The 26,528-nt window shown below is 44.1% G+C and overlaps 1 protein-coding gene across 2 annotated transcripts in view; it reads right to left on the bottom strand.

Moving 5' to 3' along the window:
* The window catches only part of DEPTOR (DEP domain containing MTOR interacting protein), a 77,908-nt gene extending 62,263 nt beyond the window's left edge, over window positions 1-15,645 (bottom strand). For both annotated transcript variants that reach the window (XM_035556239.2, XM_035556240.2), the window contains exons 1-2: window positions 15,519-15,645; window positions 14,973-15,159 (exon numbers count right to left, since the gene is read on the bottom strand). In XM_035556239.2, coding sequence (XP_035412132.1) covers window positions 14,973-15,058 — 86 coding nt within the window. In that variant the 5' untranslated portion in view covers window positions 15,059-15,159; window positions 15,519-15,645. The remainder of the gene's footprint in view (window positions 1-14,972; window positions 15,160-15,518) is intronic.
* Between the last annotated feature and the right edge of the window lie 10,883 nt (window positions 15,646-26,528).

Genomic DNA, 26,528 nt, shown 5'->3' with positions numbered 1-26,528 from the left:
ACCCCGACACAAGGAGGCGTGCCAAAAAGCCTGCCATGGTTTAGTCCATTCCTCACCCTGGCTATCAAAGCACAACACAAACACTGCCAATTAGGTCTTAATTTGAACGTAATTACAATGGGCTTTCTGAATGCAGAATTATGCAGGATTTTGGTCCACATGTACGTAGACTGTGCATATACGCACTGCTGAAACTGCAGAAGGTTTGTGGGCACTGAAAACATGAAATTACTGACCAGGTTGCCAACACCCATCTGGGGGTGTTTTCCACAGGTCGATTATTTTCTCAGGTGAAATAATGATTTTTTGCCTGAAAAGATGTGCTGTGTACAGCCTTCAGCCTGCAACAAAATGTCACAATACCAGTCCACTGGATGTTTTCCCCAGCCACTGTATGTTTAAGGAAATTTTTCTTTCCATATTTATTGTGTTTCTCCTGAACAGTTTACGCAATCCCTTTTTCTTCCTCCTTTACCCCAGTAATGTGTTTCCCCAGAGTACTGCTGTTGCTGGCCTCGTACAAACTCAGATGTTCCATATTCATCAGAAAAGGAAGCGACATGAAGCACAAACATATTTCATGTGAAATTATGTAGAATACATTGTTTCAGCTGGTGTTGATTTACAGATTTAACAAAAGAGAAAAAAAATCATATGCAGCTCTTAATATATTAGTTTGGAGCAGCTCTAGCCCCTCTGCAGCCAGAGTGAACGCAAGCAATTATCTTGCAAACACCACTGTTTGATTCATTAGAGTAGGCCCAAAGTATAGCATTTGGAAAAACCACTACTTTATAGAAAGCCAAAATGACTGGATTTTCCCCCAGTATGAAATATTTTGAAGGACGTAGGCCTTGCTGAATTGTGATAAAGCAAAACAGTACAAAGAGAAAGCATCAAATCTCATTGCTTTGTGCATGTTTAATGTAATTATTAAAAAAATAAATAAAATCGGGATAATGATGGTGCACTTGACCAATCTATTAATATACCCTTCACCACATATGTAAGGGCAAAGGAAAACATCTCTTCACCTTCCAAACAGATCATCGGATGAGACATGTCTCTCCAAGGGAAGAAAGTGTTAACAGCTCTAATGCTTTCCTTCCCTTAAAGGGAGACTGCAATTCTATTTTCCACATGCAAAGTTGGAGCCACGGGACTATGGAAAGATAGGGATCTATTTATGCACACAAATAAACAGCTGAATTGGGCACTTTGGGCACCACGTCTATGTGAGATGACCTGAGAGCACTCTATCTACTTGTCTCATCACCATGCAGGCAGTGAGAAAGGAGGAGCAGGTGGTTTGCCCTGGGATTACTATTCCACTCGTAATGCCAGCATGACATAGCCAGAGTGATTTCTGGCACTGAAGTGATGGACTAGCCTTCCAGCATCTATTACTCTGTACACAACCCCCATTCTTTTCTCTATTCTCACCCTTTGAGCACTGATATAAAACCTGAGTACAGCCTAAGTACATGCATTTTGTTTCTAATTCTAGTTTCTAACCCCAAGTTCTTCATATATTCTTCGTATTCACTTCAGAAAGCTCTCTTGGCAGTGGCATAAGTTGCAATGTTGGCACCTCATGAATCTCACATGATCTGAGGAAAAAATCCTGGCCTGACTTAAGACAGCATGGTCAATGGAACCACGTTCTCACCTTCACATTCATGATTAAAATCCAGTTTGGGAAATCAATAGATTTCAAAGGTTCTTGGGCATTCATTTGGAAATAGATATATTTCTAGTCCTTAAATTTGCCTGAAAAGCTGAACACAGGGAAAGAAGTGGTACTGTCAACCACTGCATCAGTTGTACAAACCAACCTAGTTGATTTTGCACTGAAGAAGGTTAGGAATTACTCTCACAAGCCTTCCCACCAGTACAACTGAGTGGGTAATAACTGCTGGTTATTAGCCAGTAACAAAATCTTGATAGTATCAGTCACCACAGCTAAAATCATATGACATGACACCACGTCTTCACAAAACAGAGAATAATTAAGGTTGGAAGGGAGGTCTGGAGGTCATCTGGTCCAACCTTCATTCAAAGCAAGTCAGGTTAGTACAAGTTACGTAAGTGTAAATCTTAGGTCAAGTCACAAGTTGAGTCAAGACTTGAATATCTCTAAAAATGGAGAGTCCAGAGCTTCTCCAGGCGCCTATTCCAATTTTTGACTTATCCTCATGGTGATTATTTTTCTCCAGTTGTCTAATTAGACATTCCCACGCAAATTGGGCTCACTGCCTCTTGTCCTATCCCTGTGCACCTTGAGGTGGACTCTCCCTGTCTTTCCTACATTCGCTCATTTACCTAGGTGCAGCCAGCAGTAAGCCCCAAATAATTCTCCCAATTGTATTTGCATAATTTCTTTCGGAATTTGTGCATCATAACTGTACTTTTAGCTTCTTCACACCACAGTCTTGCTCTGTTTCCACTGACCGAGTACCAAAATAGCAATTTAAGCTAGGAATTACACTTTGCAAATCCTACTAAAAATAGATTAATTTCAGCTAGAGGAAAGTATAAGTTAATTACCTCCTGAGCATCAGGAAACAATTAACAGCTTTCTATTATATCACTGTGATTTCTAAGCTATACAATTTTACACTTCTGCAGAAAAGGATGTGTGATTATCAAGAGAAGGATCTTTTCTGCAAGAAACGAAAGGAAATTGTTCTACTGCAGACAATCGGCACTATAAATAATGCTTTGCTAGTATCTTTTCAGAAGTCATTTCCTTTATTTGCGATCCTAACATTGAGTGATGTGTTGGCCACGTGCTGTCAGATTCTCTTCCCAAAGTGGATCTGCGTAAGTGTTGGACTCTCGTTCCTCAGACAAGCTCTCACAACATCAGCTTCCTGCGAATATTCTTGCAGCGTTCATGTGAATTAAATTAAAAATCATTGTTTTTATGAACCATGTTGTAATTATGCCTCGAGTTTGGTTTGCTTGCTACATCAGAGCTGAGAATGGCTTGTGAAAACACAAAGGAATACGCAGGCCTGCTGTAAGCAGCCCCGGTGCTTTGAAGACACGAGTAACAATGTGAAGACCAACGGATACAACAGAGGAACGCTTCTTTTAACTGCTGCCAATAAACGCATTTGGCCCAATATGCTAGAAAGTGGTGCAAACACAGAGCCAACAGATTGTACAACAATTCAGCTGAAAAATAATGGGAACATTATGGCAATATATCAGTTTGGGCAGTAGCTCTTAGCGAGAGAAGCGGTGAAATAAACACACAGAAAACCCAATGACCCAAGGTGAAAGACCTCTGTGCTAGATGGCAGCTGTGCTACCGAAGGATGGGAGAATCTCCCCAAGCCAGGTATATTTTATAAGATCCATAAAAGATAAATATGATAGCGTTAGTCCTGCTTACAAGCAGAAGAACTTTGGTCTCTGCAGATTCCTCCTGCAATGCACCTCTAGGACAGCCGCAATCCTCCCCAGAAAGTTCAAATTCTCTTTCAAGTTCTCCTTCCCTATTATCTTATACCTCAAGGCTTGTTCTGTGCTCTGCCCTTGACAAATATTGTCTTGTCTGGCTCTTATCTAGCTGGAATGTCCTTGGAAAGATAATTTCCTCAGCTCTTCATCTCAATCACATTGCCCATTTCCCTGATTCTTTGCACTGCCTCCTCCTCCTCTTCTGTCACATCAAACATTATATTACCCTTCTTATCTTCACTTTCAAGCTCCCACCTTTGCTATCACCATCTCTCAGGCACTGTTGGCTTTTGCTCTCACTGGCCATCTAGTTCCAGCTTTGCCATTACATTTTAAACCTTCAACCAAGCAGCTTTGTGCCTGTTGCCTCAATACACCCTCACCCAAACATCCACAGAGCTATCTGGATGTAGTCCCACAAATCCTGCCCAGCATTGCTGTCATCTCCACCAAAAACCTTGACAGCTAAGCAGGTGGTGTGCCGAAGCTGCACTTCTATCACAATGACCAGCACTGATTCAAAACAATCATGTTGTCTTCTGGGCCTGTATTCATTTGCTATCTCTTTGGTTTACACTTGGACTATAGAGAATTTGGGAGCAAGGCCATCTTTCCATCTGCTGCATGGTGCCTTGCAATGCTCTGGGATGTGATCTTGGGGATTCCCATTATAAAAGGATTCTTTATTCCTTGTACTACCGAAAACCAGCAGCATGTGACTTTGGGCAGCCCCACTGATGAGACAGGCCAAAAGGTACATTGTCCATCCAACCGGCAGCGTATCATGCCCAGGGGATGTCTGTCAGCTGCAGGCTTATGTCTGAAGTATACGGATCAGGTATGAAATCTCTCATGTCCAACAAAAGTTCTGACAAACCAGCTGGAGAACCTGACACTACACAGTCTTGAAGCATATTAACATTTTAAGTTTCAATTGTAAGAGAGGGCTACTACCAGAGACTGCACACTTGTTGTTTTTTGTCCGTATAAAGATAGGAAAATACAGTCCCATTGTGATTTCACGTACATCTCCAGGTTCTTTTGGAAATGAAAGCTCTGTGCAGCCTCCCAGGCTGGTGGGATGCAAGCTTGCTCTGCCCCATAACCCATGGGAGTGTCCCATGGGCTCCCAGTCCTACCAGAGCAGCATTCCAGCTCTGGGCTCAGAACTGAAGCTATGCTCTAACAGGCAGACGGATCCATCTAACATCTCTGCCACCAGAAGGAGAAGGCCTTATTCCCCTTTATTCTTCCTCTTTGCTCTTTCTTTCTCCTCCATTTATCATCATTGTACAGTCCCGATCTCTCCCTCGTGCTGGCTCTGGCCCTCTCTGTAAATCATTTCAACTCACTAACCAGGCAGGAAACAATCTTCGCTCCTTGTTCTGCAAAGCCATTAAGTTAAATGAACTCAGGGAGAGGTTTGATGAGTTCCGGAGATGGCACAAGGTAAGTAGAAGACGGATAGCCAGGGAACAGAAGACAAAAAGGGTGAAAAGGGTCCCCTGGTCTGGCACAGCTGTATCATGGTTCAACCTCATGAGAAGTCTACTGGACTGTGGGGTCTCTGGAGCTCCTCACCCCTGGCCCCAGGCCAGCTGACCTTTCTCCTTGCACTGTCATTGGCATTAGCACGACACCACTGTAACCTGGCTGAGCTCCCCAGACTGCTCACCATGGGGTGAGATAAGCACTAGAGCAGGTCCACCAGCAAAGCAGGAGCCCAGCTCCCCTGCCCTTTTCTGCAGCAGCAGCCAGACACACCAGCAAACGCTGCTGTAGGATCCACAGCGTGACCGATTGCCCCTGGTGCTCCACGTAACCCAGAAAGCTCTCCTCTGCCTGCAAATCCCTCTGCCATAGCTGTGGTACCCCGTGTAATCGCCCACACTGTTGCAAGGAAATGAAGAATTACGGCCTCACTATGCAAAAGCCAGCTTCTATGTTTGCTCTGAATTAGCAAGCACAATCAGGCATATTTTTTAATTATTTGTAAATGCACCTTTGAGATCTGAGCGCATTTACTGGATTGAGGCACTCATAAGAAACAAACGATGAAGACTGTAAAATTACAGGGCTGGTAATTAAGATGGAGGTCGCACTCTGCAGCAGCGCTCTCACACAGGTAGCACTGCGGTGTGCTGGCCATATAAACTGCACAGCCCAAATTTCAAAACGTCTGAAATGCACACGTCAGTGTTTGCCCCTATTCGTGCACTACACCCTGACAGAAGCACGTAAGGAAAGGTAAAAACCTTGAACAAGAAATAAACCTTGAACAAGAAATAAACAGGTAGTTGCTGGGCCTATCTGGTAACACGTGCATCAAGCGTTTAAACCCAACCTTATTTTTACAGTCTTCTATCAGAGTCGGAAGTTTTGAGGTGGGAATCAAGCAAATATCTGACCCATGTTGTGTGTAGGAAAATTAGGCACTGAGAGGGTGGCCAAGCAAACCAGCAGTGGCTGCTGCCCTGTGCCACGCGTCCCTGACCACGCGTTTCTGTCTGGCTCCCTCACTGGCACAGGCCTGACTGCACGCCGGGCCTGTTAAGAAAGTTAAACTTTTCTCGCTTGGCTTCAGCTGATGCAGTTCCCTGAACTTCTGATCCCGTGAACGTCAGCGAGAAGTGCAAGGGAAGCGATAAGAGTAGGGCAGCAGCGGCCTGCAGTTAGATCTGCTGTATCAGAAAACCACAGCCTTAAACCGTAGCGGAGTGAAATGGTGTAAGCTTGTTCCCCCGCCCGTACTTCTCCAGAAAGGGCTTTTTTGTGGTCATGCGGTAAATCGGTTTGTAAAACTGACCCAAATGAAATATCACCCATCAGAAACCCCTGCTGATCACTGCCTCGGTGCAGGTCACCCTGTGGTGATGGTCCAGAGATGCTTAAGCCAAAGGAAGGGAAGCACCAAGCCTGGAACCAGCAGGCAGAAAGAAATAAGAGAAAAAGCGGACCACTGGTTTCATTGGCAATACCAGCTTGAAATTTTAGCCTTCATTATTTGCCTCTCTCCACATCTGTAGCTGCAGGCACACCTGGCTCCCTGCAGAGCTGTACCATGAAGCAGGGCCTAGCTGAGGAACGGAGAAACAGATGTCACCAGAAGCAGAGCCGCTGCCTGAGGAGGCTCCTCTGACTTCACAGGTTTCGCCAGAGCCCGAGTGAGCCTGTGGGTTATCTTGTCCCTTTCTCTGTGCTCCCACGCAACTTGTTCTCTCTCTACGCATCAGCATTTTCCAAAAACGAAGGAACACGGCTGCACATTGTTATCACAGAATCACAGAATTGTAGGGGTTGGAAGGGACCTCCAGAGATCATCGGGTCCAACCCCCCTGCCAAAGCAGGTTCCCTAGAGCAGGCTGCCCAGGTAGGCGTCCAGACGGGCCTTGAATATCTCCAGAGAAGGAGACCCCACAACCTCCCTGGGCAGCCTGTTCCCGTGCTCTGTCACCCTCACGTCACCCTCACCGTGAAGAAGTTCTTTCGCATGTTGATGCGGAACTTCCTGTGCTCCATTTTGTGGCCATTGCCCCTAAATACACTTCCACTATATATTATATTATGCTTCCACTCCCAGTGTAGAGCACTTTCCTGGCAGTACAGGTTTAAATAATCTAGCTTTCTTTAACCCTAAGATCACTGTTATTCTTCCTGCTGCAAGGAACAAAGGCATGTTCACAATACAGTCATTTCTCCTTAAGGCCACAAGCAAAATGTGAGGTTCAAGGCAAAGGTCAACTCCCCAAACCATTACAAAAAAAAACATGTTGATATTTACAAAATTGATTAAAAATTCCTTCTCATCTGTCCTTCTGCTGGCTGGCTGAGGCAAACTGCCTTCATAAAACTGTCCATCCTATTTGTAGTACTAATAGTCTTAGTGAAACCACTGTAAGTAAGGATCCTTGTGACACTATGCCTAAACAGGTTTAAGTTCTATTTAAATCCAATGGTTTACACATCAAAATTATTTAAAATATGTGGTCTAGATGTTCTGCTCTTGGTTAAGGAAGAAAAGCAATAGGCCATGGCTAACATGAAGTGTGTGCTTCACCCAGCGAGTGCTAGTGGTTCTGCTGAGATCTCCAGCTTTGTAGGTCCTGTCATTATTTTAGCACCTCAATGCAGTTTCTCTTCAGAGATTGTTTGTGTACTTTGTTTTCTGTGGCATTTTTATGGAGTGTATTCTTCTTTCAAACCCAGGTGCACGTACCAAACCTGCTTATTTCTTACTTTTTCTTACCACAACTTTCATTCCCTTTGCCAGTTCTTCATCAGTTTAACCTTTTCCCACAAAAGCTTGAGCAGATCACTGTATTCAAGCCTTGCCTTCAATGAGAAAAAAATATCTTCTAGTCAGCAAAAGTGCTCACACAAACATGTGATGCCAGGAAGAAGGAGGCAAAAAGAGCTAACCACAATACAAGGGTTACAAATATAAAAAACAGAGTAAGTGGCAAGAAAGAGAGAAGGGTCTGGCTTTTTAGAAGGGACTATCAATTTCTGAGAGCAGACCCTACGCCAAAAGGCACCACCCAGGCCAGCACGCAGTGCCTGGGTGCTTGGCTATGGGATACAGAAGCCAACACCAGGATCTCAGCTGGGCTGGGAAGAAGCTAACTTTTGCTGCTGTGACTGCACCCTTCAAGGTCTTAAATTTTACATCAAAGAAAGCACGGAAATTCTAAAATGCTTACAATTCAAAAAGTACTGGCATCTATAGATAAAAGAAATACCTCTCAGTTAACTTGAGATGCACAGGTTGCTGCCTACTCCTTGTCCAGTTATCCATGAGGGAAAGCTGGCTGACCTCCCTCCTGGCTTCAGCCTGGGCTCTCACCCTGCAGTGGGACTTCGGAGAGGGGAAAGAGCTGGTCCTTTCCTGAACACTATTCCCAGAGCTCCCCACCATCCCATCCCGGCACACGCAGTGTAACCTCCGCATCTCCAGAGGTATTTTTCTCTGCACCTTGGGAATGTCACTTTTGGGTTCCATGTCTGCTGCACGAAACTGCCACCAGCTGTGGCCAAGATTTGTGTTGCAAGGGCTTTATCTTTCCTCTGAGCACACAGTGCCTGCCCCTGCAGGGACCTGACAAATAGCCTGAATTCCTAGGCGCGATCACTATACGAATAGTAAATAATAACACCAAGTGATAGGAGCACTTCTCTGTCACGTTGCCAGCCTATGGCCACTGCCCCCACAGGAGCAGGGGTTGTGTAATAAGTGCGGGATACAGCAAAGCCAGGTTGCCTGTGGCATATCAATTCTGCCCTCCCTGCATCAATATCAGAGCAGTTTCCTTCACCTGTTCATAGGCAGCTCCTCTAATCTAAAATAGATAAAACCTACTCTTGCACATGGTTCAAATACAGTTCCCTTGGCTTGCCTGCTAATCTCTGCTAACCTGAGACAAAAGTTAATGATTCACTCCACCTGGAATGGAATACACAGAATATACAGCAGCAGCCACTCTTACAACATCCGCCTTACTGTGGACATAGAGCAAGAGATCGCTGTTTGCACGTGCATTGTTAACTGCTTTAACTCTGAGCTGTGCTCCAGGAGAGCTGCTGACTGGAGTGGCTCAATTATCAAAAGAGCTTAAGGGAAAGACCTGAGCAAATGAAAGCCTTACGCCTGGATTTCCAGAAATGCTGAATAACCAAAAGTTTTACTGGAAAAAAATGAGAAATGGAGATTCCTGGTACTTGAACCGTATGTATATACATATATCATATATGTATATCTATATATATACATGCATATATAAGCATGCACACATGCTTGATTAAAATTCCTTATATTCCCATATATATATGTGTACATAAAATATATATATTATATATCTATAAATATATATATAATATATATATAGGGGGCCTGGTATCATCAAAATTAGTACAAATGGGCAAGACTCAAAGACATAAGAAGGTGCATCATGTATCAAAGATTCTACCAAAAAAATGAACATATCCATTTGAAAAATATCACGCTGTTTAAAAAATTACAATTAATTTGCATTAGGTAAAACATATAATTAAAAGTGTTGTGATAGCACAGAGATAGCAGAAAACTTCCGGGTGTCAAAGCACTTAATTTCACGACCTTCCAAACCTTCACTTTGAAACCTTTTCTTTCAGCGCATTGCTCTGGTGGAATTTCACAGAGAAGACTGCCAATTTTTTGGTTGCTTGATTTTTGGAAAACAAATTAACGAAGGTGAAATTATTTGGGCAGAAAGCTCTGAAGCACTTCATTCCACAAGGATCTGATGATATAACCTCCTGTGTCCTATCTGCCCTCAAGTCAGCAGACATGAGCCTTCTCGAGCGAGACAAATGAAAAATATTTTGTTAGGGTTAGTTTTGAGGCCAATCAGTAAGCTCTTTGCTAATGGAAATACAGCTACCAGGGGAGAACTGAGGTAGCTGCAGGAATATGGCGCAGGTGGGAGAAAAGCACATACAATATTGGATTGGCTTAGGCAGATCACAAAATCTAATCTTAATGAATTCTGTCTCTAAAAATGCCATATAAGTTCGTTTAATATCTGAAGACCGGTCTGGACCTGACTGTAGAGGAAGTGACCTCAAGGCGATTCCGTATCTTAAATCCTCACGTTCCTTTTAGTGCACAAGACCACACAGCTGCAGATGTGCATCACTACAGTGTTGATATAGTTTCAAGCACAGTGACAGCATTAAATAAATTGTGTAGCTATATTATTAATACTGATATGATTAATTTCTGTGTTATTACATTAAAGGCATGGTTCTCTTGATTGCATTTCTCTTACTGCTATGCACCATGGGTGTTTTGCATCTTTGAATGCCAATGAACTTTTGAACCCTTCTGGAGTGAAAAAGGTTGACTATTTATTGCTCAGAATAAGAAAAAAATTTATGGGCCTGTAGGCGCTATCATACTGGAGAAGTTAATGACTGTGAAAGTCATGCACTCCAATTTATTAAGAAGTTTTCTTAAAGTGATAATATTCCTGAAGCGGGACCCTTGGAAGACCAGTGAAAACTGGTTCTGGCTTTTCTCAGCTTCAAAATTTACAGCTCTTTACCATGTAAAACCTCTTCTGTAAAATGAAAGTCCTGTACAAATTCTGATAATAAGGCAAACAAATTTCTGTTAAACCGTTATCTTACATTTTGTCTTTCCAGGAGGAATGTAAGAAAAAAACGATTTAAAAGCATACTAAGCTTACTTCACACTTCCCTCACCAAAAACAAAGGAGATGAGAAACTGAAGTCTTACTTGCAGAAAGTCATTGGCTCATTTTAAAAGTTTCCTAATTATTTACTAAACCATTTAACAGAAGTGTGAATTGGAAAAGGTGTTGCTTCTCATACAGGCTGGTATCCAAAAATCTGCAGAGAAGAAACAATAAATGTCATTAAAGTTACACATACTTCAGAGAGCCGCACCACACACACAATGGCAATTTCTAGTAAAAAATAAATAAGTAAATAAATAAATAGAAATAAAAAATAAGTGCCCTTTTAATATTGCTGTTTGGTCAACCGAAGCCTGAAGACATCCTGAATGACTAGGCACATTTTCTGTGAGAAACGAGGGACTCTTGGAAGACATACCAGATTTCAGTGACAATCTGGCATCGAGAAGCAATTAGCAGATGAGTGAGATATCAGACAACCCTGACTTGTAAGACAGGCAGCCAGCAAGTATATCAAAACATGCCTGTTGAAACCGCTCTTGGTTGCCAGCTGTAACCAAGTTAATGCTCAAACTCCAACAGCGAGACTTCAATCCTTCCGCCGACCAGTGCTGGAGTGGGCACAACGTGTTGCCTTCTGCTGGGAGGGGAATGAACGGCGAATTGCCCTGCTTCAGATAAAATTCCTCCTGACTTCAGTAGTGCCGCTGGACGTCCCAGCTGTTACACGCCTGTGACCAGCCAAAGTACCAGGGCTGTGACGCTTCCCTTCGCGCACACCCATCGAGAATCGCCGGGACATTCACTCCCTGGAGCTGCACTCAGGCAGGTGTCTGAAGGCAGGGACTCAGCGGGGTGGAGGCTTCCAAGGGCTCTCCCAGTCCCGAGGAAGACAAATGCCCCATGGTTCTTCTGAGCACAAGTTTCCACAGGGAAGAGGTCTGTACAGGTCACTTGTAACCTCTGGAGGACATCTTCATGGCAGCCATCCGCTGAAGAACAAGCTCACCACTGAATAGCTGAAGGGTTTTCGAAAACACAGCAGAACAGGGACAAAAACTGCTTTGGGTCTGTTGGAGCTCTCAAACCTGCCCCAGCGGTTTGTCCCCTTGTAGGATCATCATGGCCTGGAGAGCCCTCAGCTGGATCATGCCCATCCCAGCTCTTGCCTTGCTCTCCCTGGTCTTCTGCAGGGCAGCAAGAAGCTCCCAGAGGGTCCCTCCTGAAGTGCCACACTGCTGAGATCGGGGAGTCTTCAGCTTTGTTTCGTAGCCATCCATCTGACAATTATAAGGCCTGCCAAGAGCCAAGCTTCAGAAGTCTTTGCCTTTAAAAATATGTTCCCATTAGCCAAAAGGAAGAGTTGGTTAGGTTTTTGCTTAGCCAGATACTGCCTTTAGAGGCAGAGGATCCTACAGGATATTAAAATTTATTAGATTAGCTAACATGCAGCTCAGGGTCCTGCTTATTTTCCCATAAATCACACCACCAGGATTTACACCACGGCTTCATCTCCCACAAACTGCTAATGACCAAAGCTGGGGCATGAAAGCCCCGTGCCAGCACCAGGCGCTGCTACGATGCCTTCAGCCCACGCTGCACAAAGAGATCCCAGCCAGGGAGGGACGGACACACAGCAAACAGACCACGGCAATGGGGCAGCACGTGAGGCCGGGGCAATAGGAACGTTGTAAGGAATTTTAATCAAGCAGCTACCATAAGCATCTGGGTTTAGACACAAGCTGTTTGGTCTACTACAAGAGCGCTTTAAATACCGACATTTTCTTGGTTTTGTGTAAGCAACACCATGCTCGCAGTTTCATCTTACGCTTTTGCTCCGAAGTTACGCGTTCATCTTGCAGCACTAACACTTGCCCGTGTGCACTTTCACCCAAATACACACATAATCACCTGTCCCACCGCATCACTCCCGCCCAGGGCTTAGCTAGCACTTGCAAGCATCACTAAGAATAGAGTACAGTACGTTTCCTTGAGTGCATGCGCGTGTTGGTTTTCTAGCATCTGTTTGTCTGCCCCACAGGCTTCTGAGATAGCCTGTCTTTGATCCTGAAAACCTCCCATGGTTTCATTTGCCATTAACAATTATACCTTTATTTTGGACAGGAAAAGGGGAACTTTAACATATGGTCAGCTAAGACTTGTCTACCAGCCAGTTTTCTCTTATATTTTGCAGCTTTTATTGTCTGGAAAACTGAAGAAAACCAACCCTTTGTATAGAGCATCCCAACAGAGGAACAGAACCAGAACTAGGGGAAGAGAGATGATTCAGGGTGCATTTTCTCAAGACAGCTCCAGCCGATCCTACAGCTCGGTCCTGCCAGAATGGGAGATCCTGCTTCTTCTCCACCACCTCCTCTCCCTCCTCCTGGCTCCACATTCCCACCACCTATCTTCTGTGGATGTTGGCAGCCATCAGATCAGCAAAGTAGCCTGCCTGCCAGGTGGCCACATTGGATCCGCCCCTGGAAAGGTGCGAGAAGTATGCGAGCTGGTGGTGTGTGGGAGGTGGGACTGCAGAGCCAGGAGTGGGCAGCAGGAAGAGGGAAAGGGGGAGAGCAGATCTCCCCTTTTGGCAGCAGTGCATGGGATGAGCTGCTCACGAAACCGCAGTCCAAGGAGACTTCCTATGTATTTTTGAAGGAATGGCCACAGGTAACTTCATGGGTCGGGGAATAATTGTTTCTGTAGATTATCCTGCCCAAAAATAGCACCATGTTTTATTACTTCAATAAATAAGGTGACAAATGACATCCTTGATTGTGATGCTAATGAGCTGATTGTAGGAGCCAGATTTGTTGCAGTTCCTCAGTCTTCTCCTTAGGGGAAGATTGCAAAGCTTCTGCTTTTATATTTAACTATAAGAAACATAAAAGGACTTAAGCTGACCTTAATAGAAGGTGTTGTGTTTTTTTTTTGTTTGTTTGTTTGTTTGTTTTTTAATTAAAACTGAATAGTCAACATCTAGTGAGATAAATTAGAAACAGTGGGATTCTTACCAGGCACTTTTACAAACAACTCAGCACTAAGTCCACCCTGCAGAGCCTGCATGCCAGTACATCCTTTCACCCAAGGTTTCATTTCTAGCTACTTTGATGAAAAATCTGAAGCTTGGAGCAGGCTCTGGTGTGTACTGGAGCCAGACCACAAACCTGCTTACTGCCTGACCACGGGTATCACTGGTGTGCATCACAAGGTGCCAACGGTGCTTTCCATGTAGATGCCACCAGCAACAACACCAGTGTCTGTACTAGGAGCAAGGATGGCACCTTTCAAATCAAGCAGCGTTTCTATCGTTTTGCAGTGTTTGTCTGGCATCTGAGCAAAACATTCAAAGAAAATTCAAGCAAAAGCTACAGAAAAAATATGTTTACAATCTCCTTCTAGTTATACATATAACACACAATAATAACGGGCTTTTTCCTCCTGAATCACAAGCTGCTGCACCAACGAACCGAAAGGCTCAACATTTCTTTTCTCCCCTGTAGTGCACGGGTACAGATGGCACACTAAACACACCACAGAAATTAAAAATTAACTGAGTCAGGCATTTCTGTTAACAGTTTCCGTGCTGCGCACAGCTCCGGGCACGCAGCACCGAGCGCTGCTGCCGGCGGTGACGGCGGGGATCCCCTTGCACCCGCTGGGGAGCCCGGAGCAAGCTGCTGCGGGGTGCAGGGCAGCGGGGGGAGCAAGGAGCAGCCCTGTGGGGCACGGGTGGTGTGGGACCACTGCAGAGGGGTAGGGACGGTGTGGGACCACCAGAGAAAAGCAGGGGTGGTGTAGGACCACCGCAGAGGGGCAGGGGTGGTGTAGGACCACTGCAGAGGGGCAGGGACGGCACGGGACCACTGCAGAGGTGCAGGGACAGTGGAGGACCACTGCAGAAGCTCAGGGATGGTGCAGGACCACCACAGAGGGACAGGGACAGTGTGGGACCACCGGAGAAATGCAGGGGTGGTGTGGGACCACCGCAGAGGGGCAGGGATGGTGCGGGACCACGGCAGAAGTGCAGCGGCAGCACTTTACTCGTGATTTGGGTTTTCCCCCTCCCCACTTGCCACCCTCTCCCAATTTCTCCCAGGCTGGGCAGGCAACAGAAGGTGACCCTGAGGTGGGGGTGTCCAGCAGCAGCCCCTCGGCCCCCGCTGCAGACAGGACGGACCCCGGGGTGTTGCAGGCAGCAGGGCAGGTGCTGGGCTGCCAGAACTCCCCCGTCGCCCCCCGGGGACGCCCCCCCACCACCAGCAGAGCCCTGCCGGGGCACGGGGAAGGGGACAAGGCGCCTCTTACCGCAGCTGCTCGCCGGTGAGCAGGACCTCGGCCATGTGCTCCAGCTCCGCCGCTTTCTGCTGCATGCTGCTCATGCCCTCCTCCATCGCCGCTGGCCTAAGGGCACAGCACCGCCGGCAGAGGGGGACCGGCCCCCTCCCCGGGCTTCAGCGCCGGGTCCCCGCAGCCCCCAGCCGCCTGTACCCACCTGCAGGGGACAGGCAGGTCGCCGTATCGCCTGGCTCCCCCTATCCCCCCCCCCGGCAGTCCCCACACCCCCCCAGCCCGCCCCGCTTTCCGTGTTATTGTGTCACGGGCGGGGAGAGAAAACGCACGGCGGCGGCCGCCGAGGCAGCAGCGTCCCCCCCCGGCTGTCACACGGCGGGGGAGCCGCGGCTTCGTCCCCACGGGAAGGGGACGGTCCCGGGGGGCTACCAGCACACCCGCAGGGAGCCCCCGGACCGGGCTTGGCCCCTCAGGGGGCGATGTAGCCCCCAGGATTAGCCCCAGCTGGGTTGCTGACAGGACTCTTCCCCCCCCACACCCCCCCCCCCCCGCTCGCCTCACCTCTTTGTCCCTCAGGCGACGGAGGGTGCAGAAGCCCTGAAAGGGCTGAGGAGAATTTCTGTCAGAATTCAGTCTTGGCGGTGGGAAGTCAAGTGCCAGGTCATGAGCACTGCTGGTCAACATTTCTGATAGGAAAATAAATACATAAAACACGCCGGGATGGAACAAAGTCCAGGAAAGTGGTCCGAAAAAGGTTTTCACTTACAACCATGTGGAATTGTGATACACCTGTATCACTCACCTCCTGAACATCTTTCTGCTTTCACACACTGTGTGCATGGAAAAATTGCATGTGTTTGCATTATTGTCACCATTTCAAGACCGTGACCATAGTTTCAGAACCAAGAATTAGGAGGGAACCAAATGGACCTGGTACAAATCAGGCTGAAAACAAAGAGGAGGAGGTGGCTCTACGCACAGCCCGCAGGAGACTGGGAGCATTTATTACCAAAGGAGACTCTGGATACACAAGAACAGACTTGGAGTCAAGGAAAAAATGGACAAGTACTTGGAAAAGAAATGTACAGAGCATTAGTAAGCAGACAGCAGCCACATCCAGCTCAGGAAATTCTCTGTGCTAAAAATAATTGGAAGCTAGGCAAAGTTTCATATATGCTTTCTCTGCTGTTCCCTAACAACTGCTAAAGCCACTTGTGAGATGAGCATTGGACCAGATGGACCTTTGGTTCAACCCCGTGTAGTCATTTTAGTGAATGTCTTACCGCGTCTGAAAGACCCCAGTGATCAGTGGATGGCAAAGGGAGCAAACCTGAATCTGCCTTTGTGTCATCTGCAGAATGGGCCAGGGAGGGAGGACACCTTGGGGGTGTAAACACTGCAGCTTGAACTTGCCTCCTCTGAATTCAGAAGACATCAATTTAATCTGAATACTTGCAAATACCCCGTAATTCCACTCAATCTAAAACATATAAAGTACACATTCACAGAGCTGGAAACAAAAGGGAATTGAAACAACCATCTCATCTGACCTTATCTTTAAGAAAAAGAATTTGCACAATAATTTTTATCAAGCGCTTTATCACATGACTGAAGCAAAGAAATTTCAAAAGAATGCTCTTGTACATTGCAGACCATTTCCATGTAAGCCCTCAGCTCCATCAGCTGGGTTTGGCTGATTGAGCTGTTCCCCACCTCTAAAAGGGGGAAATGCCACCTGCTCTGCTCTGCCTGCTCATCCTTGCATGGTGCCTTTTGCTAATTTTCACACGTTTAGGACCTCTGCTGCAGTTCAATTCACTAAACAGGCAGCAAAGTCACAGAAAGTGGATTGCTCCTTCTGAGCTAGCGAGCAGAGCTGTGCTGTGGGATCCCAAGAGCACTGGAGCTGACACAGAGGCAGGGTAGGCCTGGGCTGCTGGGAGCAGGAACAAAAGAGGAGGAAGAAAGAGAGGAAGAAGGGGAAGGATCTGACCTTAGGCAGTGACGAACTACCAGCTTGATTCAGGGTGCATGTGGAACTGCAGCCTGAAATGCATATCTCTCCTTGCATTTCGGATTATTCTTGCAGGTCAGTGCAATTTCCTGTACTGAATTATTTAATGGTTATATACTACCATGTTTGCCTTTGCGTGCTGATATCCCATTCGTAATTTGTTCCACATGTTCACACTGAAATTTCTTACAGCTACAATGTGCTTAAGAATAAAGGATTAGGCATCAGTCACCCCAAATCTGATGTCACTCCAAAACGGCTGACTAACATAAACCCAAAGGGTCTTGGTTCAGTCAAGGGTCAGTAATAAGCTACATAAAATAACCCATTTGGATGTTTGTAGCTTGTATGTTTTTAGTGTACAGACTGCTACAGAAACATAAGATTAGCAAAAGATTAAACTGTCTTGAGCCTCCCTCCCAGAGCAGAATGGCCACTAAACCACAGCACACACTGAGTCTAACATCCTGGCAGCAAGGGTGCTGAGCAGGGGAAAGACTCTGAGGTAACCTCTGGGAAGCAAGTTGATTTTTATGTTTTATTTTCTTAATAAACATGGAAACAATTTCAGGAGTCGCTGTTTATTTTAGATATGAATGCATACTTGAATTTTACCTCAGCACAGCTGGAGTTAAGTGATGTTAAGGTAGCAAGCTAACACTGGGGCATCCCTCAGCCGGAAGCATGGCAAAGCTTTGAGCTGGAGCCCTGGGACATTTTCAAACTCACCCTCCACAATAACAAGGGTAACAAGAGCTGCATGGGTCTGGTGGAGAGTTGGCACCATAGGCATAAGGGGAAACTCAAGTGTCTTCCAGTGACTTGAGGCTCTCTGGCAGGCAGCACAGCCCTAGGCTGCACAAGGACATGATGGGTCTCTGTGGGACACGATGCAGAACAGGGACATTGTATTCGAGTCCTGATTTTAGAAAGCATCCTAGTCATTTGTATAAACTTTCTTATCTCATTGAGTAAATGTACAAATGGTGAAACATAAATGTTTACAGAGTGAAATAAGAATATTGCATACAGAACACTGTTTAAAGAATATTGCATCTGTGACCTAACTTTTGACTTGATAAATTAATCTGAGATTCGATAAACTAATTCTTTAGTCCCACTAATTAATTTTTCTGCAAGCTTAATTTCAAGTGAGAACTTCACATTAAAAATTTACCAATATACATATGCATACTTCTCATTCCTGTTCTGGCACTGTTCGCATAAGATTGTTTGTCTTTTCCTTGCTGGAATGACTAGAGCTTTTGAAACGGGAAAATAACAGACAAATCATTAAGGCATTGATTATCTCATGCAAAAGATGGTGAAGCACTTCAAGGAGAAAAGGCATTAGCAGGTGAGCTGTTCGATTGGTTTACAGTTTGTTTTTTTCCTGACATCTTTTGTGTAAGAGCCAGCATTATGTAAACCTCAAATTTAAAAATACTTGGTTCCTCTCTTACTGAGGAAGACATGCAAAATTGGGTTTTGGCCTTTAAGTAGACCTTTTATTTAAGTAGCTCTTGCAACACTCCTGGAAAATGAGTGTGTGGGTTTTTTTTCTATATTCCCATGCTTATTTGCAAAGAGAAGTCACTTGTCTTTGTGTTTCAATTGGTTAACTTCCTTAGTACCAGGGGCCTGGCAAGGGAAACCAGAGGAACTACCAGGTATTGTCCAGTCTGCCCTGCTCTTTTCATGGTACGTACAATAGTATTTCCCATTCTTGGCAGTGCATAGATTACATTCATTGCTGTTCATTTGCTGCTCTGAGTTTGAACAATTTAACTTGTCTGCTAGAAACTGGTCAGAAGAATCAGTGCTCGTGTGATTCAAAGGACTGAATGCATCTGGCCAAGCTAATTTTAGTCATGTGATAAACCACAGGAAAAGTTAGTAAGTTTTGAGGAAAAAAAAAGAAAAAAAAAAAAGCGTGTTGTAAACTTCTCTTTTTCTAATATAACATCCAAGTTCCTGCAAAAGCCACCACGGTGAGATAACAGGAGGGTTTTATCACAATCCGTCTAACATTTCCGCACTTGAGTGAGACTTGTATCTGTTCAGATTCTTACATTTCATATGTCACTGACCGTGCAATTGTTATAATAGCAAGCTGAAATGCACAGAAAAAGGCATTTTGATCCTGAGATATGCAGAGATGATCTGTAAGGGCCTTTCTGAGCCCCTCAGTTTTTTCATTTTGTGTTAAATGTTCAAGTACTGACTGGGCCAAAGACAGTGAGACCCCTGTGCAGGCTGATGGCTAAAGCACGACCATGAGATGGGCGCATGTTTTAGTGCTTGCTCGTATGAACAGAGAAATATTTTATGCAAATGAACAGCTTCAAGAAAAAAAAATAGAGAGAGAAATCTATATCAGACCTGTAGACTCAATAACTCTGTTAACAATACACTCTGCTAAACTAGCATTTGTTGTTACCCCATGTGTAATTGTTTTCTGCACTCTCAATGATGACATTTGTTCTGCTACACTAGAGTATCTATAAGACTATGCACCTATTAGACAAGGAATCATTTCTAATTTCTCTTATTTTGCATTTTCAGTAATCTTGTAAAAATTTCTAATTTTGAGCATCGCAAGAATATTTCCCTGTCAAAAGGCACCCATAAAACTGGTGGAAATCTTAATCTTTGAAGATTTCATATGCATTTCCATTAGTTCTTTTATTGTTGTTTTTGTTTCACTTTCTCTTAATTCTGCATTTAACTGACAGTAGTTATGAATTCATTCAGCCTGCACTATGCCTACGTCACATGTTTAGCCCAGGCTGTAGTGCAAGACTTTTTCAGTATCCAGATCATTGCACGGGCTGGGGGTGTGACTCAGCTGGCAAGTGTGCCTAACAGCTGAAAAGAAGCTTGTTTCTAAACCACATCCCAAGCGTGAAGACAACACCTAAGAGCTAAATGGTAAGAGACACCTTTTTAAGCTGTCTCCCAGCTATATCTGTGCTAATGTGCTCTGATATCTGGCTGCAAGATCAATAAGGTTTGCGTAAACCACCGTGGCCTAAACTGACAGTTTGACTCTGCACTGTAACCACCCTTGAACCCAGGCACTTCGTTTTTTTTCTCCCTTGAGAGGCAACACCTAAGAGCTGAGATCCAGTCTACGACATTGTTCCTTACTAGTCCGTTGCTACCTATTTCTACTTCTCAGCCCGAGTTGCTGTTGACTAACCGTTGCTCTCCCCAGGGTGCCCATGATGGAGCACACGCTGCTGTAGGCAGTCTGCCTCTTCCCTGCCCGAGGGAGGGCACCGCAGGGATCAGGAGAGGTGGTGGGTGCAAGCAGGCGGTGTGCACCTATCTGCAGAGTTATTTTTCTGGTGGCTGGAACAGATGCAGACAGGCTGATGGGCTGCCAAACAGCTGCTGCTACGAGATAGACTCCTACCCCCCTTGGAGTGATGAGGCATTTGATAAAGACAAACACTCTTTGTCAAGCAGCACTCCACAAAACAGAGGTTTCAGCTCTGTCTCCATCATTAACCACATCACATCCTGCCGTTAGGTAAGGCTGTGCAGCACACAGACAGCCCGGTGCTAGGGAACGTCCGTGAGTGAGGCTCTTCCTCAGGTTGGTGGACCTCAGGCACAGGCACAGCACACTGCAGTCGTGCCACCACCACCACGAGACGTCCAAACTGCTACAACCCCATGGTGCCACTCGCCTCTTCTGGGACGGTCACCACCAGCAGCTATTGTGGCAGGCCTAACTCTGGTCTCTCGAGGTCTGTGAAATAAACTGTTTCCAGTAGGTATGTGTATAATCACTCTGCCACCCAGTGGTCCTTTCAGGAAATTAAGTGCGAAAATGCCGGTCAAGTAATTGTGAATTGATGCTCAACAAAGGAAAAAGACTGTTACATGAAGCTAATAGCAATTGTATAAGGGAATAATCTTTAGATAAAACAATATTTGCATAGGATTGCAAACACAAACGTCCTTGACTCCGTCATTTATTTCTCTCCGGAGTGAACTGGAGAGAAATAACTACCCAATGTAGTCAAAATGAAAAACTAAAGCCAGTAAAATCCTAGATAAGTTAATATCCTTTTACAAATGTGCCTTGCAAGTAAGTGTTTTTCTTGTGTTCTCAAAGTATTTACAGATCTCTTGGAGTGCTGAAGCAATGAGATAAACTCCCTAGAGCATGCTTCTCAAATAAAGATAGTGCATTGTACTGAGATATTTCAAAATGATCAGATATGACCAGTCCTTTATGGCATTAAAAAGAAGGTACTTAAGGTGCTACAGAGCACCAGAGCTATTTCTTTACAAAAGCTATTTCTTCACAAAGAAATGGCTTTGCTGCAGCTCTGCACAGGGAAACTGGATGCCAAAGGATCTGGTGGAAGGAGCACCAACAGACACAGCTGCGATGAAGCAGAACCATAGCAAGGTTTTCTCATAAGAACGAATTTGGGACTATTGAAATACAGCACCTGTTTACAATGTTTCCAAAGCTGAGCTGTAGTAGGAGCATTGTCCTGCTCTCAACATCTCAGCAGGAGAAAAAGAAAAAAGGCAAAAAGCATCAGAAAATCAGTCTCTAGTGGTTATGTCTGGAAAGAAAACTTCACCAAGCTATGTTAACCCAGGAAAGTGGTGTGAAACAAGAAAAAAGTATAGGAAAGAGATGTGGAAAGGAATGGGGAGGAGGGATAGTAAGAACAGAAATGGGACTTGAAGAAAAGAGGGGGAGAGAATCAGGCAGGGAGGAGAGGAAGATGGAAGAAAGACAGTAGCAACGGATCCAGGCTGAGATGGGAGGTGAGAAATAAATTTATTTCCTTTAATATTTCTCTCATTCAAATCATTAAACCTGGGAGGAAGACTCATCTAGCTCTCCAAGGAGGGTTTGAGGGTCAGTATCTCACCTCAAGCCTCACACAGCATCTCATCTCAAGCAGTTCAAGATGAGAGCAGCCTCATTATCCACTTATCAATTTCCTGAGGAAATGCAGTTCTGTTAGGCAAGGTCCATGCCAAAACTGGTGACCCAGCTTCCAACACCTCGATGTGGGAAGATGAGATGACAAGGATCCCTCCTCACTGTGCAGGCAATGAAATTATTTTCTGAGTCGAAAGTAATTGCAGATCTGGGAAGCCAACACATCTGACGAACAAAAACAGAGTTACTTCTGTTGGCCCGGTTACAGCTTACCCCATGATGTCAAATTGTTCAGTATCTCAAGACACTGATATCCTTTGTGATACATTCAGTACTAATCATTACTCACAGAGTTGTAAGAAAATTCCAGTTACTCATTGGCACCATGATTAAAATGGAAAAAAAAAAAAAAAAAAGAAAAAAAAAAGGTTAGCCCCATGACAATCTCTAGCATTTAGCATCAGGAGAAAAAAAATGCAGATAGCTAGGATTTTCAGAATAAAACGTTTATTGCAGAGATGTCTTCAGGGTTTTTTGCAGTTTCTTGTCAAGCAGATGGTTTGGGACTAAAAAGGACTAGGGACTAGATGGTCTCCTAAGTATATTGGGGAGCAGAATTGGAAGAGAATAGCCTGCTCCAGGAAGAAAGCTGAGAATGACAGAATGGAGCTAACTGGTAGTTTTTGGAAGGCTACACCCTGAGGTTTAATTATTCAACTTATGAGGGTGCTGCTAGAATGGCATTATGGGCCTTGAGGCCACTGAGGATGAGGAGTGCTCCAGCAGGTGCTGCAGCTCACCGCCAACATATTCAATGGACCATCAAAAGTGGATATGCCACATGCATGGATCTGATGTTAGAGAGTTGGGATTATTGTATGAAACAGCCGTATGTTGCATACAACATTGTAAGGTGGATGTGAACCTAGGTTACATTGGATTAAATTCCAAGAATTCTTCAAAGTAATGAAACAAGATGTTAACAAACTTCTCAGCCTTTGATTTTTGAATTTTCATCCTGCTATTTTTCACTGTTATTGTCCCGTGTCAATGTACTTCTCTGTACTTACTCTTCCATGAATGGAATATTGGATGCATCTTCCTCACTTATTTATTTTTTATTATTTTGCATAATACGCTGTATTTTACCTGACTATGATTTTCACATTATTTGATTTTTATTTTTAATTTTATACTCATACAGATGTAATAGACCTGTTGTCTGCAGAAACTTTTGCTGGGATCTACTTGTAATGCTTAGCCCTAGCAGTGTCTCAAAAACTAATAATACATTAACTGCAAAAAGCCACTTTCTGAGATTACTACTATGCAGATAGCAGTTAATCAAGAAGCAAGGCCATATGATAACTTGCCAGATGACAGAGAATTATGTTTATTATGTCCCTATTAGTAAGGTCTCCAGACTGAAATTTAGCCAAAAAACACTCTGCACAGTATTTAAAAAAAAAAACAAAAACATTTAATTCCATTTATCTATTATACTTTCTTAAGTGTTATTGCTTGCAGCAACTTTTCTATTTATGAATGCCAAATAAAGAGATATACTGACCTCCTAGATACTAATGATAACACTGTTCCAACTAATTCTAGAGGTGAGTGCATTATGTGATTAAATTCAGAGGATATGCGATAAAAGTATTGCTCTTAATTTTGCCACAAGCAGTTGACCCTGAACGACAATTTTTGGAGTGGCAGATGTTCTCTGAAGATCTAGCCAGAAAATATAGATGAAGCAAAAGGCTTTTGTGGTGTACCTACATAGTAAATGACATGTATGCTTGATTTAAACTCTGTCCCTATAATTAATATGTTCATGAAAAAATCCATCCTGTTCTTTCATGCCGATGTTAACAGAAATCACAGCACCTTGCCACCCCCTGCACTGGTGTTTACAATGTGAGGACATGCTCTGTAACTACAAATGTCCTTGCTGGCTGGCTGAGACTGAGGAGAAGCTGTGAATGCAGGTTGGGTACCAACCTGCCCAGGTTTACCCTGCCTTACTATGAACAACATCAGTGTGGCATGACTGACCCTCTTTGCTTGCAATTACACAGGGCTATGCTGGCCTGGTGAAGAAATAGGATAGCAAGGAAAGCGGAAGGAAAAGCAAGGAAAGAGCAAAGAAAGCTTTAGCTGTCTTGTAAGCACGGGGCATCTGGGTTTTGTGCTTGTCGCAGCTATGCACTGTGAAACTCTGAAACTGATTTTCTAAATGTATTGATGGTGTTTGCTCCCCAGGTATTTCCGCATGTGCTCTCTGGCTTTATGTTTGGCTGTTTGTTCTCCGGTGTTTCCAGCACAGAATCAATTTTATGCCAGTGAGATACTCCAGGCCACAGTGTAGTTTACACAAATATTTAGGTTTGATTACGTCTGTTTATTCTCTCCTAATTTGAATGTAACTGTTTTGCATCTCCCTGTTGGCCTGTTAAAATGGATGAGAAAGCGCTTATCTGAGTTAGCAATGAGCTACCTGGTTTCTCTACTAATTGGCTGAAGTTTTCCCTGTTTGAGTCTTGGACTCATCTCTTGCTTCATGATGCTTTGCTGGCTGACATCATCAGGTATGACTGTTTTAGTGGGAGATGATAATAGGCATTAATCAATGCCTACAACATAGAACATGCAAGTGACTGCTATTTTAGCTATTTATTAATTAAAAAGAAAAAAAAAAAAAGAAAAAAAAAGGAGTAAAAGTAACTCAATAACCAACTCCAACGGATAGAGAAGAGTGGTTCAAGGGGTCTGAGTTTATAGCTATAGCCATAGCTATAAAGTTATAGCTATAGCCAGCATCTCGTGGTTAGTAGGGACAAGCATCACAAAAATCAGCCTTTGTGAATTTGTCCAACTCTTTTGTGGATCACACTCATTTTGACCTTCACAACATCCCACAAGTTCCAGAGTGTGTTGTATAGAAAGGTCTTTTCTGCTATTATCCTTAACTTGTTCATTTTAGTGGTATTCTCCAGTTCTTATATTTGAGACAGAACAGATAATATTTTTTTTCCTTACATTCTTAATTGCTTATACATCTCTTGTATCTCCTTTCTCTATATTTGTCAAGCTGAAATGATCTAATCAATTTAATTTCTTTTTCTGCAAAAACCTGTCTGTACCTCTGATGAACCAGGAGGCCCTTTTCTTTATCTCCCGTAGTGGCTTACAGATGACATGCTTTATTCAAGATAGGTGTGCACCATGGATTTATACAATGGCACAATTATATTTTGTGTGTTTTTGTTTGTTTGTTTGTTTGTTTTTCTTATTTTCCTAAGAAGGAAATGTAGTGCATTCACTGTAGATTGTTATGCTCCCAGTGTCTCACAGAAGTTTATGACAGATGCTGAAATGGCATTCAGGGGTCTCCAGTCACACCTATAGATCCAGCTCCCATGACCACCTTCTGTGTTGAAACATGATGGACGCATCCACCGACAGATATTTCTAAACAATGAGAAACTGGTGTTTAATGGGTGAAAATGTAACATGAACACTAATTTTAAATATTGCAGATGGCATTTCAACTGAAAAAATAAATCTTGATTTAAAGTTTGTGAGGTTTGAATGAAGCAGCGCCTCATGGAGTAATTTCCAGCAACAGTAACTCTGAATTGTGTAATTATCACCAGGCTCATAACTTGTTACGGTATTCAACTTCAGCACTGTGCCAGTTTTTCCAGTGCTGGCTGTTATCTTATTATCACAGCCACCTATGTCGTACTTTGAAGGTCACTCAAAAGTTTCTACTGTGTGCATCTTTCTTTGACATTTAAACACCCCATTACATGTCGCCCAATTTTCTCACACATTTTATTGTAGTTCCCAAGCACTTGAATTGAAATCACACCTGGGAAGTCATCCTCCCAATGTGGTGCCTGATGACTAGAATTGACACCGGTGATGTGTAGTGTTATAGCAGATGTCACGTTATCTCACAGTTCATTGTTTTATATCTTAGTTGTGGAGCTTTGGAGTTATTTGAACTTACTTTCTTCGGTTTGTCACAGCTGTCCTTGATTTATTTTGCTGTTCACATCCTTGATGTTTGAGCCCTGGGAAACATTATACAGTGCCAAGAACTTCAAAGGCAAGACTATAATAATCTTCAACAATCCATTTAATGTTTTGCTAACTTCAGTCAAGGCTAGTCAACCAGATTCCGTTAACACTAATTTTCATTAACATTAGTCAATTGAAAAAGTACACCAAAGCTAATGTTGCTTGGTACTTGACTTACAGGCAGGACACATTCCTGCCTCCCCTCCCCAGCCCTGCTGAGGACGCAGGCTGGTCAGCACTTCAGTTCTACTTCTCACACTGAGACCTGTCACAAGATGCGTACCTCTTGGCTGTACACTCACAGCAGTTACTTAAAGCCTCAGCTGTGCACTGTGGGGGACTGATGTGCACTGGTGATCAGTAAAGTAAAGGTAGTGATGATAGGTGAATTAATAGCTTCCTCAACTCTTCCATTCTGCTACAGGTGAGTCTCACCTCTGCTTGTAATATCACAGAATCATAAAATCATTAAGGTTGGGAAAGACCTTCAAGATCATCTGACCATATGTTCCATGCTCCTGGATCTTGACAACTTCAGCTCACCATAACACCT

Source organism: Cygnus atratus, chromosome 2, assembly GCF_013377495.2.
Source record: "Cygnus atratus isolate AKBS03 ecotype Queensland, Australia chromosome 2, CAtr_DNAZoo_HiC_assembly, whole genome shotgun sequence".
Taxonomy (NCBI): domain Eukaryota; kingdom Metazoa; phylum Chordata; class Aves; order Anseriformes; family Anatidae; genus Cygnus; species Cygnus atratus.
This window is presented reverse-complemented; position numbering and strand designations above follow the sequence as displayed.